This window comes from Protopterus annectens, chromosome 8.part1, assembly GCF_019279795.1.
Source record: "Protopterus annectens isolate FY-2018-M chromosome 8.part1, PAN1.0, whole genome shotgun sequence".
Taxonomy (NCBI): Eukaryota; Metazoa; Chordata; order Ceratodontiformes; family Protopteridae; genus Protopterus; species Protopterus annectens.
Genome location: NC_056742.1, coordinates 488,440,764 through 488,453,263, shown reverse-complemented (window position 1 = coordinate 488,453,263; position 12,500 = coordinate 488,440,764). Strand labels below are relative to the sequence as shown.

Genomic DNA, 12,500 nt, shown 5'->3' with positions numbered 1-12,500 from the left:
TGGGACACAAATCTGTCCCGCCAACAAGTCCAATTGATGTCACAGACCAGGTTGAGGTCTTTATTTGTGGATATGCAGCAGTCCCATCAAGGCGGAGTCTGAGATTGCTTTGTATGCCAGGCAGAGGTAACCTCTGAGGAGTCTGTATGAAACTGAGTAGAGGGCCAGGGCTTTTAGCTTATCTGTGTAGGGTAGATGTTTGAGGCCCTGGATTCTTCTGATGAGGAACCTGTGTGGTCTGATGAGGAACCTGTGTGGTCTGTCCAGCTGCCGCATAAGTTTTGCGAGTTATATGCCAAAGGGGGTGTTGTACTCAGTAACTGGCCTTATAAGGGAAGAATATAGGGATGTTATGACCTCCTTGTCCCCTGGATGAGATGCCCTTACTTAATGAGGTGCACCATATAGAAAGCTTTCCGTACAACGGAAGCAACATAGTGGTCTAAAGTTAGGCTGCTATCAACCTGGATTCCCAAATCCCTCACGACTAATTTTGTGCTTAGGACATTATTACTGTGATAATATGTAGGGATGTCATTCTCCCCAAAGGGGTTGATGCATTTTTTGGCCTTCAGCTTGAGGCCATGTTTCTGGCACCAGTCATTTGTTTGGATGAGACCCTCTTGGAGGACTTCCACATCACTTGGGGAATTGATGACCATGTCCAGCTTGCAGTCATCTGCAAACTTGGTCAGCCATAGCCCACTGGTTTTCGCCTGCATCTCAGAGAAGTATATCCCAAATAACAGAGGCCCTAAGACTGATCCCTGGGGTACGCCGCTCGTTACAGGTCTACCGCTTGAGATGGCTTCCCCTATTTTGATCAGGTGGATTCTATCAGTGAATCAGTTTGCTACCCATCTGATAACATATGGATTGATACCTAGTTGAGAGAGTTTGTCTACTATACTCGAGTGGGGAATAGCGTCAAAAGCCTTGGTCAGGTCAAGGTAGACTGTGTGCACAGTCTTCCCCTCATCCATGGCTTTGGTAACTGTCTCAAAGAAGTCAACCAGATTTAACACACATGACCTCCCATTGACAAAGCCAAACTGTGCGAGGTTGAGTGTTTGGAGGTTTCCAGTGTCCCTGTAATGATGTCCATGATCCATTCCATGACCTTGCAGATCACACTAGTTAGACTGATGGGTCTATAATTTGAAGTGTATTTAGTTACAGTAACAAATTTTGCATCTGTCAGAGCTGTAGTGTAGGTATGGGGAGAGGCAGTAGTGTATCCCTATGTATTTATGAAAAATGTAGCTTTTAAAAAGCATAGCAAATGTTTGTAGCATTTATTGCAACAAGCTGAGAGCAACACAGAAGAATAGTTAACAGTATGGGAAGAACTGAAAAGGGGATTTAGAGAGACTGAGTTGGGAATCAAATGAAATGTGGAAAATATAGTAGCTAAAGATGCAAAGAAGTTATGCAAAAGTTAAAACCACCACAGGACAGAGACTGGTTATGCAGTGAGGAGGATTTGTTCTTGGTACAAGCAGGAAAGTGAACATTTGGATACCACTAGTGAATTTAGAACAGCTGGTATGGTGGACATTTAGTCCACACCTAAATTACAGAAACTCCTGGCACAGAAGTTAAAACAGAGTAAAAAGGTTAGTATTAAAACTAAAGGATGCAAAAGAATATAACCAGAAATGCTTTTAAAATTTTAGAAATATTTAAGGACTTCCATGAAAAACTGTACAAGGAGGAAGAAGCTGGCACAGATAGGGAGTTGCCTGTAAGAAGGTGGCACAGATAGGGAGTTGCCTGCATGAAGGTGGCACAGATAGGGAGTTGCCTGTAAGAAGGTAGCACAGATAGGGAGTTGCCTGCAAGAAGGTGGCACAGATAGGGAGTTGCCTGTAAGAAGGTGGCACAGATAGGAATCTCCAGCATGTCTGGTTTAGGTGGAGATAATCAGGCAAAGATGTATGTCTCTGCTTCACCTTGCATGTGGAGTCTGCATATTTTCCCTGAGGTCGAGTGGCCTCCGAAAGACGTGTGAATGGGCGTGCCTTCACTGAAGGTTGGGCTTTGGACTGGCAACTCGGCACCATAAAAATCTACTGCCAATCATTAGCGGACCGGAATTCCGCTGTGGCGACCCCTAACTGGGAAAAGCCGAAAAGAAAAGCAGTGAAAATCCTGCAAATTGGGATATGACTGCTATGGCCAGCATGAAAAAACCTTTATTGTATTTACTTAATCCAAAGTCACATAGCTCACTCACTGAAGACATCCCAGCTTGTTTTGGGGTACAAAATAAATGAAAACTAAACAAAAGCAGTAGTGGTGAACTATAATGCCGCATGTGGCTTTGATCCAAATTAACCCATGTTTGTGCTGGCACACAAAAAAAAAAAAAAAACCTATGTATTTAGTTTAGAAAGTGTAATACAGGCAGATAAAAAGCCTTTGAAAAAAAACCTAAGATCATAAGTTGTGGGCTTGGAGAAAGTTGACAATGGGTTTAGACAGCAAAATCTAGCAATTAAAATTTTATAGCTTCTCAAATGTCCAAACGCATAAACTTCGAACTGGGAAGTTCGAAGTCTAAAAATAACGAAGCCGAAGAACATTGAATTCTTTCCCAGGGAAAGAATTTGATGGGCTGTTTCCGCAGCTTTGCTATTTCCTCCACTGTGGTGCAATCTCAGAGTTGGTATATTTAAGTAGGGGGGGTGTGGGAAGTACAGCCCCCCACATTAGAAATAGTATATAGTGTTCATGTGTTTCCGCGTTTTGTACCGGAACAGCATTTTTTTTTCCCTTGGGGGAAAAAAATCACTGTTCTGAGTGTTGGGAGTTTTCAGTTTTCTAACTTTTGGGTTCGATATTAACTTAGTCGAAGTTTTGACACATAGACTATGTGATATAGACCAATTTTATGTGGGTCAAGCTTTTTTTGTACCACCTGAAGAAAAGTTTAGATGATTATTAAAAAGAGAGGAAAGAAACGAGGATTCATAAAAGACTTTCGGCTTTCCCGTTTAGGGGTCGCCACAGCGGAACTCCGGTCCGCTCATGATTGGCAGTGGATTTTTATGGTGCAGAGTTGCCAGCCCGATGCTCAACCTTGAACGAAGGCATGCCCATTCACGCTCGCACCTACCTGCATCTCTTTAACGTCACTCGACCATGGGGAGGACATGCAGACTCCACACAGAAGCCGCTCCAGCCGAGAATCGAACGGGAGAACCTCTTGCTCTGAGGGTACAATGCTAACCGCGGCTTCAAATGGACTAGAGTTAAAGGGAGAAAATGGTGTTTCACAAGAGCAGAGGAGCTTGGGGGGGGCTCTCATTTTCAGTGTTTACTACAAGGCTACTCAAATTACGTCCCTCACAACTTGATTACCGTCAGGTAAAAGTGGAAGAATATGATGCTTTTCCAAGGCGGGCTTTCAAGAAACGCAAGAGGCTTTCTGGACTCCTTTTAAAATATGCCATGTGTTGACGCTCCTTAAATATTATATAAGGATTTGAAAGAAATTGTTTTGAATGCCTGGGGAGGAAAGAGGTGGTGACTGGAGATGATGCCTGTGTGTAAGGCAACAGCCAATGAGAATCAAGCGGCAGTAGAGCGACAGAGGAAGGAAAGTATAAAGGATACTGGTCCTGCAAAACCGATTGGGGCGGGAGCAAAGAGACTGGTTCAGTTTGCACCTAAGGGACGTATAATATTGGGGATTACTAGAGGAATATAAATGTATATAAATTAAGCTAGTAAACATTAATTTGGGAAACTTTGGTTACTGGCTACTAGTTGCATTGCCTTGATGCCAGCCAAAAATACATTTGGAAAAAGTTAGGGAAATCCACCAAAAAAGAAAAAAAAAACACTGGCTGTAAGGAACTGTGGCAAGTCATCATCAAAAGCATTTGACTTTGCAGCTTTTAGGACATTGAGATGGCTTCCAGTAGTTTACTGTTTTTAGTGGAAAGTTGGATGCACTCATGTTTATAGTGAGACAGTGGTAAATGTATAAAGTCACATGAAAAAAGTCTGGAAAAAAAGAAGCTTTAAGTAGCCATTCAGCGAGCTGAACATAAGTCTTCGTAAGGATATCTGTTTCAAAACATAATATTAGAAGACGGAACATCCAGGAAAGACCTGAGATATTGTACTATACCAAAGAAATTGGAAGGCGCAGACTGAATTAATTTTAGAAATGTGAAAATATGCAATTAGGTTGGTGTTCCACAGCAGAGGTTAATTGAGAAGGCACATAATTAGGTTGGCGTTCCACAGCAGAGGTTAATTGAGAAGGCACATAATTAGGTTGGTGTTCCACAGCAGAGGTTAATTGAGAAGGCACATAATTAGGTTGGTGTTCCACAGCAGAGGTTAATTGAGAAGGCACATAATTAGGTTGGTGTTCCACAGCAGAGGTTAATTGAGAAGGCACATAATTAGGTTGGTGTTCCACAACAGAGGTTTATTGAGAAGGCACATGAAAAGCAGCTGAGACCTGTATTAATGATGCTGTCATATTAACAGAAATAGATCTTCCTGACTAAACTGTGGCAGAAGGAGAAATATTAGTAAGCTGACACTTGAGTGTTTGTGGAAAACAGTTATGTTGAGAAGCAGACGTGACTTTCAAGTTGCTATATTTGGCTATCTTCACAATATTTTTTTTATTGGAGGATCAAAGGTGATTTTGGATGCTGACGTTGCTATCTTAAAAAGTAAAGCTTAGACCAAGAGAGTAAGCCAACAAGGCAAAGAGGACTATGCTTCTCAATTTTGTGGCAGTAAGAAAGCCCATGGAGAGATTTTTCTGATTTAGAGCCTTTGGCATTGTTCTAAAAGAAAATGCTTGAACTGAAAAAAAAAGCCCAAGAACTGACTAGGAGAATTGGGGGGATTTGAGATGAATAGGAAGAAAACCAGCAGCAAACTTAAATTAGTGAATATACAGGAGAACTGTAAAATGCCTGTCTCCATCGTATATAGTTTAGATGTGAACTATGGTTCGGCAAAAACTGGAAGAAGAGGACTGGCCTACTTTACATCTTCCCATTGACAAGACTCTGTTGATTTCTAAGATTTGAAGCAGGGGGGATCATTTTCACTTGGCTTCTCTTCTGCACCTAGGGTCTTTGGTGTGCACCTGTCTCTGGTATTTTATTGCAGGACAAACGGTATCTTCATCTAGCCGTACCTGGATAATTGCTCAGTACATGTAGATTCTATGAAGGCAAATACATGTCACACTAGCATGTTTATAAAGACTTGCTGTCTCCATTGCTCAACATCCCAAAGTCAAACAGATCCCAGCAAAAATAGTAGTGTTTCTGCCAGCAGTGTTGGACCCAGAACACCAGAGGGCTTTTCTCTCAGAGGACAAGGCCGTCTTTTTTCAGATGAGTTTAGAGAAGAATGTTATTGGAAGGAAATTTCTCTGGTTCCAGAGTAAATAGCATCATGATTACTTGTGGTCCCACTTACAAGACTGCATATGAAGAAGTTGAAGTGGTGCCACCAAAACAGATGTTGGTATTTCCAGCCACTGGAAGCCCCAATTCCAGCTTTACCTTGTAGGAAAATGCAGGTGTGAACTTTATTTAGGGATATCCTCCGGACTAGTCCAGGGAACTCTAATACTCAATATGAACTCCTTGAATGTAGCTTGAGGGCCCTTGTGGAAACGTGGTGAGGCAGGAGATAAAACCACAAGATAAAAAAACACTTAAATGTGAAAGAAGTGATGGCTTTTACCACAGAATTAAAAGCATTTAGACAGATTTGGGTGCAGGGGTTCCTCCAAATCCATACAGGCAATACCACACATCTTATGCATGTTGACAGTGCAGACATAAGATTGCCAAGGAGGGCCTTAATTGCCTACATCACAAGAGAATGGTTTGGCAGACAGACCTCAGGTAGACTCACATGTGTATAGTGAGCAAGGAAGTCTTGCTAAATTGGCAGACAAGTGGGGTGAGGCAGAAGTAGACATTTTTGCTTCCCTGGAAAACGGGCAACTGAGAACATTTTGATACAGGACAGTAGCTCCTGCAGCCGAGAGAGTAGATGCCTTTCCATGACCTGGGCAGGTTTGTTTCTGTATGCTTTCTTTCCTGTACCCCTGATCCCTCCAGGATATTGCATAATATCAAGGAGGAGAGACCAAAAGCCATGCTGACTACTGCAAATTTCTCAATTTGGCATTATTTGCCCCTCCTGCAAAGTTTAGCATGGAAAGAGACAGGAATATTGTTGCAGCATATGGACCTTTTACACCCAAAAAGGGGTCGCTAACGCATCTCAAACTGACTACCCCAGACTGATAGCTTGTATGATCCTTGTTCCTTCTAGGCATGTTTTCAGAGGTCTTGCTAAATATGAGAGAGGATAAAAAAACAATCACAAAGAAGTCGTACATGTTAAAGTGGAAGAAATTCATCCTTTGGTGCGTGTCCAGAGATCATGACTTGAATGCAGGTCTGGTCTCACTGGTCCTGAATGATCTTTTAAACCTTTTCAAAACAGGCCTATTTCCCCATTTTTGTATTCTCTGCTGCCAGTGAAATTGCTAAATGTAGATGTCCTTCTATTCTGATGTTGCAGTATTCATAACAGTAGGGAGTAGCTGCCTGCAGCGCCAGCATCCGGCCAGTTTACCCGAGCGTACGTGTGATGTCTTACAAGGGCCATAAGGTTAGGTATAAAGGTGACATCTACATGTACCCTCCTCAGAATTTTTCTGCCGCAGTGATCATCGGATGCCCATTCGCCAGTTCTACCTTACTTCGTGTTTTATCAGACGACTACAGTTACGAGTATCAAACCACATTTCACCAGAGCAGCTGCCTCCTCATCTGCCTTGTTCGAAGGCATTGATTCCCCTTCTATTTTAGAGGCAGACACTTGGACCTCAGTGCACACCTTCACCAAACACTGCAAGCTGGACATGGCATCCCGTGCTAGAGCCTGTTTTGCCAGAACTATACTACAGGGTCTCCTGGACCACGGAAACCCTTCCTCCTCCCAGGATCATACTTAAAGAAAGCTCTTGCCCACTGTGTCTGTCATTGTTCAGCCTGTGGAAAGTCAGTGGCAGGACATATAAAAGTTATTCAGCTAGAGCCACAGCAGCTACCACAGCATTTCTCAGAGAAGGCAGAAGCTAATCAGCTTTGGAAGCAGCTGCTTTGTTCTTGGTCTGTGTCTTTTGCAAACATTATAATCTTTGTGTTGCATTGAGGGTGAGGGCAGGGTTTGCCTCTGCTGTCCTGCAAAGTGTACATTCCAAGTGACACCAGTCAGAGCTGGCCACGCACAAGCCCACTACTGTGGGAGACATTCTGTTGGTGGGAGTGCAACAATGACTAATATGGTGAACATAGATGTGTTTGACTTTACCATAATTGTAGATGTTTGGGTACGGTGCACTGTTATAGTTTGTGTTCCCTCTCGCCATCTCCTGTCTTGCCCCTGTTGGGCATCCTGAGGCTGGAGGTGGATACTTGTACTACCGTGACTTTCACTTTCCTTGTCTTCCCTTACAAGGCTCCTTCCTTCAATGAACTTGCCTAAACTTCAGAGAAGGGAGATGGAGTCCTCATGGGTGGGCCTCCTTGTCAGGGACACTATATCCTCTTTTTTAGCCCACTAGCTGTGTGCCACCTGGGGCAGGCTGCTTGTCCAGCCAGGGCAAGGAGGATACAAAGATGGTGGGGAAGTTTGCCGAGGCCTCTAGAGGAAAGGTACCAGTCTGGAAACAAGGCTGGCTGTCAGGCTACCTGCAGGCAGGGTATTCCAGTAATGACTGCAGCAGTGAATGCACTCAACCATCTATTATTAGAGTAGGTTTCTTATAGAAATGTGCATAGCAGATTTATTTACAGACTTTTTTTTAACATAGTTTGTGCTATTAGGCCCACTAGAATTTCTATTCAACCACATTCTCCAGACAAGTGTCATTCCTAGGGAATGGAGGACTGCAGTGGTCATGCCTCTACACAAAGGCAGACCATCAGCAGACCCAGGGAACTACAGAGACCCATAAGCTTAACTAGTCTTATATGCAGGGCCATGGAAAACATCATTATTGTGGACCTGGTAAACAGACATAGGAAATCCTCACACTAGACCCATCCCAGTTCAGTTTTAAGGGAAGGTTATGCCTTCTAAACTTTGTGGACTTTTTGAGAAGGTTACTAGAGCCATGGACAAGGTCAAAACAGTGCATAATACCTACAGTGACCTAGGAAAGGCATTTGACACACAACTTTGGTTGTATTTTAGATAAATTTACAAATATAGGCATAAATATCTGTGTCACCCGATAACTAGCCAAATGGCTTGTAGATAGGGCACATGAAGTTAAGATGGAGGAATCCACCTTCACCAACAGGTCTGTTAGTGATGTTCCATAGGGCTGTATACTGGAACCTCTCATGTTTGGAATATACTTTTCTGATGTCAAGGCAAAATGTAGAAGGCCTTTGGCTGACCAAACTTGCTGATGACTAAGCTGGGTTCCATCACTGAATCTCCCAAAGATGTAGCTATCCTCCAGTAGGGTCTTACACAGACAAAAATAACTGGTGCCAGAACCATGGCCTAAACCTCAGTTTAAAAAAAAGAGGTAAAATTATGCCCTTTGGAAAGACAAACACCCCTGCAAATTACAACATTGATAACACTTCCCTAAGTGTAGACCCAGTGGTAAGGGACTTGGGTACTCAGGTTGACAGTAACCTGAACTTTGATCACCATCTGTCCGTGGTAGTGAGAAAAACCTTTTACATGGTGCAACTTATAAGTAAGGGCAATGCATCCAGATCTAAGGGGATCATAGCCCCACTGTATTCAACTCTCATCTGACCAGTGATAGAGTACAGTGCATCCTTAGGCATGTACCTGACCAGACATTTGCAACCGGTAGTGGCCACAGAGATTACTCACTAAACTAATACAAGGGGTAAAGATGTCCTGTGTGGACCACCTGAAAGCCCCCTCCGTGTACTTGATCTTCTGCAAACTACGAAGGGGCGATCTGTGTCTAATCTACAAGGCATTCTCCAATCCAGCCCTGATGGCTCTGCTACAAAACAAACACTAGAATTACCTGATCTGAGACTCTAAACCTCATCTGTGACATAAGCAAAAGAATTTGGAGAGACAGGTATGTGTCTTAGAGACTGCCCCTTCCGTGGAACAGGCTCTCCATTCAGGTCAAACAGAGCTCTTCTCTAAGCCTATTTAAACATTGTTTGGACTAATGGATGGGAATTCACAAATTCACCCCTGACTTGTCACCCTTGACCAATATGAACAGGGGCAGTTTGGAGACCACCTAAGGGGCAAGCATATAACAAAGCCATTCTAGGCCATGAGCATTGATAGTTGGGAAATCTAGTGCATGAATGGCTTAAAGCCCCTAGGGCCTTTAATCTAGTACCTCCTATGAGCCTATATTTTTGTTCACAACAGTCTGACTTCAGGCTACTCTGCAGAGTAGTAAACGATATGAATAAATTGCTGCTTTCACTAATTTTCCTCTTTTAAATTCTACTGCAGATGTAAATTGAAATAGCCACACTTCTAAACAAGTTCTCTATTCTCAGCTGTTAGAGAGGCATGATCTAATGTTGAGTGGAACATTCTAATTAAGCACTGTATGATTAGGTTTTTTTTACCCTTGTTTTCATGGATAACCAGATCGCCTCCCACTCTGTTATGCTACGTTTTATGAAGCTGTGTAGGCTGTTAGAGGAAAGAACGAGTCCCCATTGTGTCATCTGAAAGCAATTGGTAAGTGGTTTTACAGGCTTGTGCGTCACCCCTGGTTAAGTGTCAGCATCAGAAAATGACAGAGAATTTTGTCTGAAAGTTCCTTTAGGTCATAAAAAGGGCAAAATGATCTCTATCTCACATGCGTCCAGACGGATCTACTTCACTACACTGACATTCCACTTACCCAACTTTCACATTTCCGAGACGAAAGGACTGACATCCAGAATACCGACTTACCACTTGAGGTAAGTAACTGCTTGGCCATTCCGAAAAAAAAATAAACAGACAAGACTAAACCCACCCATGTGGGGGGCTTCATCCCCCCCCAACTAAATATACCAGCTTTGAGATCGCACTACAGTGGGGGTAAGGGGCAAAGTTCAACAGGATAACCAAGTGGTTACTTACCTCAAGTGGAAAGTCGGTGTTCCGGATGTCGGTTTTCTGGGTTTGTTGGTCCTTTCGTCTTGGCGATATGAGAATCGGGCAGGTGAAATGTCAGTTTACTAAAGTAGACCCTTCCAGGCATGAGTAACCTTTATAGTGAAGTAGGCTTTTTTCTGAAGGAATTATCAAGAAGACAGACATTTCAAAAGTAGATGGTGTTGAGTGAAGGATTTAGCTTGCTTATTGTCTGTGACATTGCAAATATTTTTTTCTACTACAAATTGACCCCCCCCCCTTTTTTTTTTAAATCAGGAAAACGGACTCCATGGCGAGGCATCCTGTTGTTTGGACCTCCTGGTACTGGTAAATCTTACTTGGCCAAAGCAGTGGCTACAGAGGCCAACAACTCCACATTCTTCTCTGTCTCATCTTCTGATCTTATGTCGAAATGGCTGGGTGAAAGTGAGAAGTAAGTGCCTGTAACTACAGTAGAACTGTTAGATGGCATTTAACCAAATGAATTTGGAAATTGTGAAGGTGTTCGTAATTACAGGTGTTTCTATTCAATATTTTGACTCTAGCAGTGATTTATTTGATAGATACTGTAGGATTGTCTCCCTAACCAGAAAAATTAACTGCCAAGATTGACCATTGGGCACCTACTGTCATAAGCATCTCTGTTTCACTAGAACATAACATTTAAAATGGGGGTCTTACCAGTCAGTCATGGTACACCAACCTTAACATGGGGGGTCCACCAGACAGTCGCAGTACACTAGTACGCTGACCTTAACATGGGGGTACACCTGTCAGTCACAGTACACCGACCCTAACATGGGGTTCTCCCTGTCGTCAGTCACAGTACATCAGAACACTGACCTTAACATGGGGTTACAGTAAACAAGTTCTTTTCATATACTGTTTTGTATTACTGTATTAATCAGCTGGTATTCTCAGCATACTTGCATTATGGCATGGCCTGTATTCAGAGTAGACTTGGGGAGTAAAATTCTGCATAGTGTTTTCAGAACAATGTGAATTTCGAAATCATTTATAAGCCGTAAGCTTACATAAATAAATAGCACTGCTAAGTACAAGCACTGTAGGAAAAATATGCTTCATTAAAACCAGAGTTATGGCTTAAAATAACTACCAGCAGTTGCAAGATGTATGCAATTTACTGAGGAAGGTTCTGAGAAGAAGGTTGTTGGAGAAGATGGTCGTTGAAAGAGTGCATTTAACTGTTATCAGAGTTACAAGTGTTCAAGTCCAAGACTGCCTGAGAGACAGACTGACTTGACTGATGTTTTGAAGTAAAAGTTTGAAACTAGTTTGCTGAAGGAGTGGTATAAACCTGATGTTCATAGTGTTTCACTGTTGCAGTCATTACTCTTGGGTTATCCTGCTGGCAGGCTACCCTCAATTGGCCAGAATTCCAAAGTCTAGGTCCGGCGTCGGTTGCTGTCGCCTCTTCCCTGACATCAGTGCGCCAGGGGTATAAAAGATGCAGCTGATGCCATTTTCTGCAGTCTTTCTTGCCACGCTGTGCCCGAAGCAAAAGCAGTTCGCAAGTGCCGGTCGGCTGACTCCTGAGATTTTCAAATACGAATTTCAGAACCGAAGTCTTCATTAAAGCCAAGTACCCCATTGGGGAAACTTTTTTTTTCCTCCAGACTGATGTCAGAAAAAGTTAATTGTATTTCTTGCAGGAAGCAAATACCTCATAAGGATTTTCACTCTTGCTGTATTCCTTGCCTAGGCCCTGATCACAAAGTTGCTAGCTGTCGGTTTTGTGCTAGATTTAACCAACGCACTATTAAGCGTCGGTTCGATTTTGCATTTCATTACTTTGGCCGAAGATTTAATTATATAATGCCGTCGGACCAGCCAACAACCGGAGTTTACAAAAAACTTAAGGACAAGGAAAAAGGATAGGCATCCGAGGTCCAGAATCGACGACGAGGCCTCTGCTAGGCCAGTCGCCAGTTCACCGGTTCTCAGTGAGGTGCTTTCGCAGCCCCTGGCACCCACTACCTCAGAGCCACATTCCGCTTCCGACTCCCATGTGGAGCCGACTGGGCCTCTGGATACTCAAGGTATTGGACACTCTGAAATCATTCCCTCAGATGGGTCCGGAGCTGCTGAGCAGGCATCAGCTTCTGAGGATGTCTTCAGACCTACACAACTATATATTAAGTCATCTTCAGCTTCAAAGACTAAAGCAGCTCTAAAGACAAAGAAACAAGTACAGCATTCTCCTCCTCAGACTTCCATGCCTAAAAAACAGATGCTCAAAATGGCCGAAGACCTAATTACTTTGATCAGGGGTTCCCATCCCCCCTCCTGATAAGAGGCCT

The 12,500-nt window shown here is 43.1% G+C and overlaps 1 protein-coding gene across 1 annotated transcript in view; it reads left to right on the top strand.

Moving 5' to 3' along the window:
- VPS4A (vacuolar protein sorting 4 homolog A) overlaps positions 1-12,500 on the top strand; it is an 801,876-nt gene that overhangs the window by 304,974 nt on the left and 484,402 nt on the right. The window contains exon 4 of the mRNA XM_044081635.1: positions 10,456-10,612. Within this exon, the coding sequence (XP_043937570.1) occupies positions 10,456-10,612 (157 nt within the window). The remainder of the gene's footprint in view (positions 1-10,455; positions 10,613-12,500) is intronic.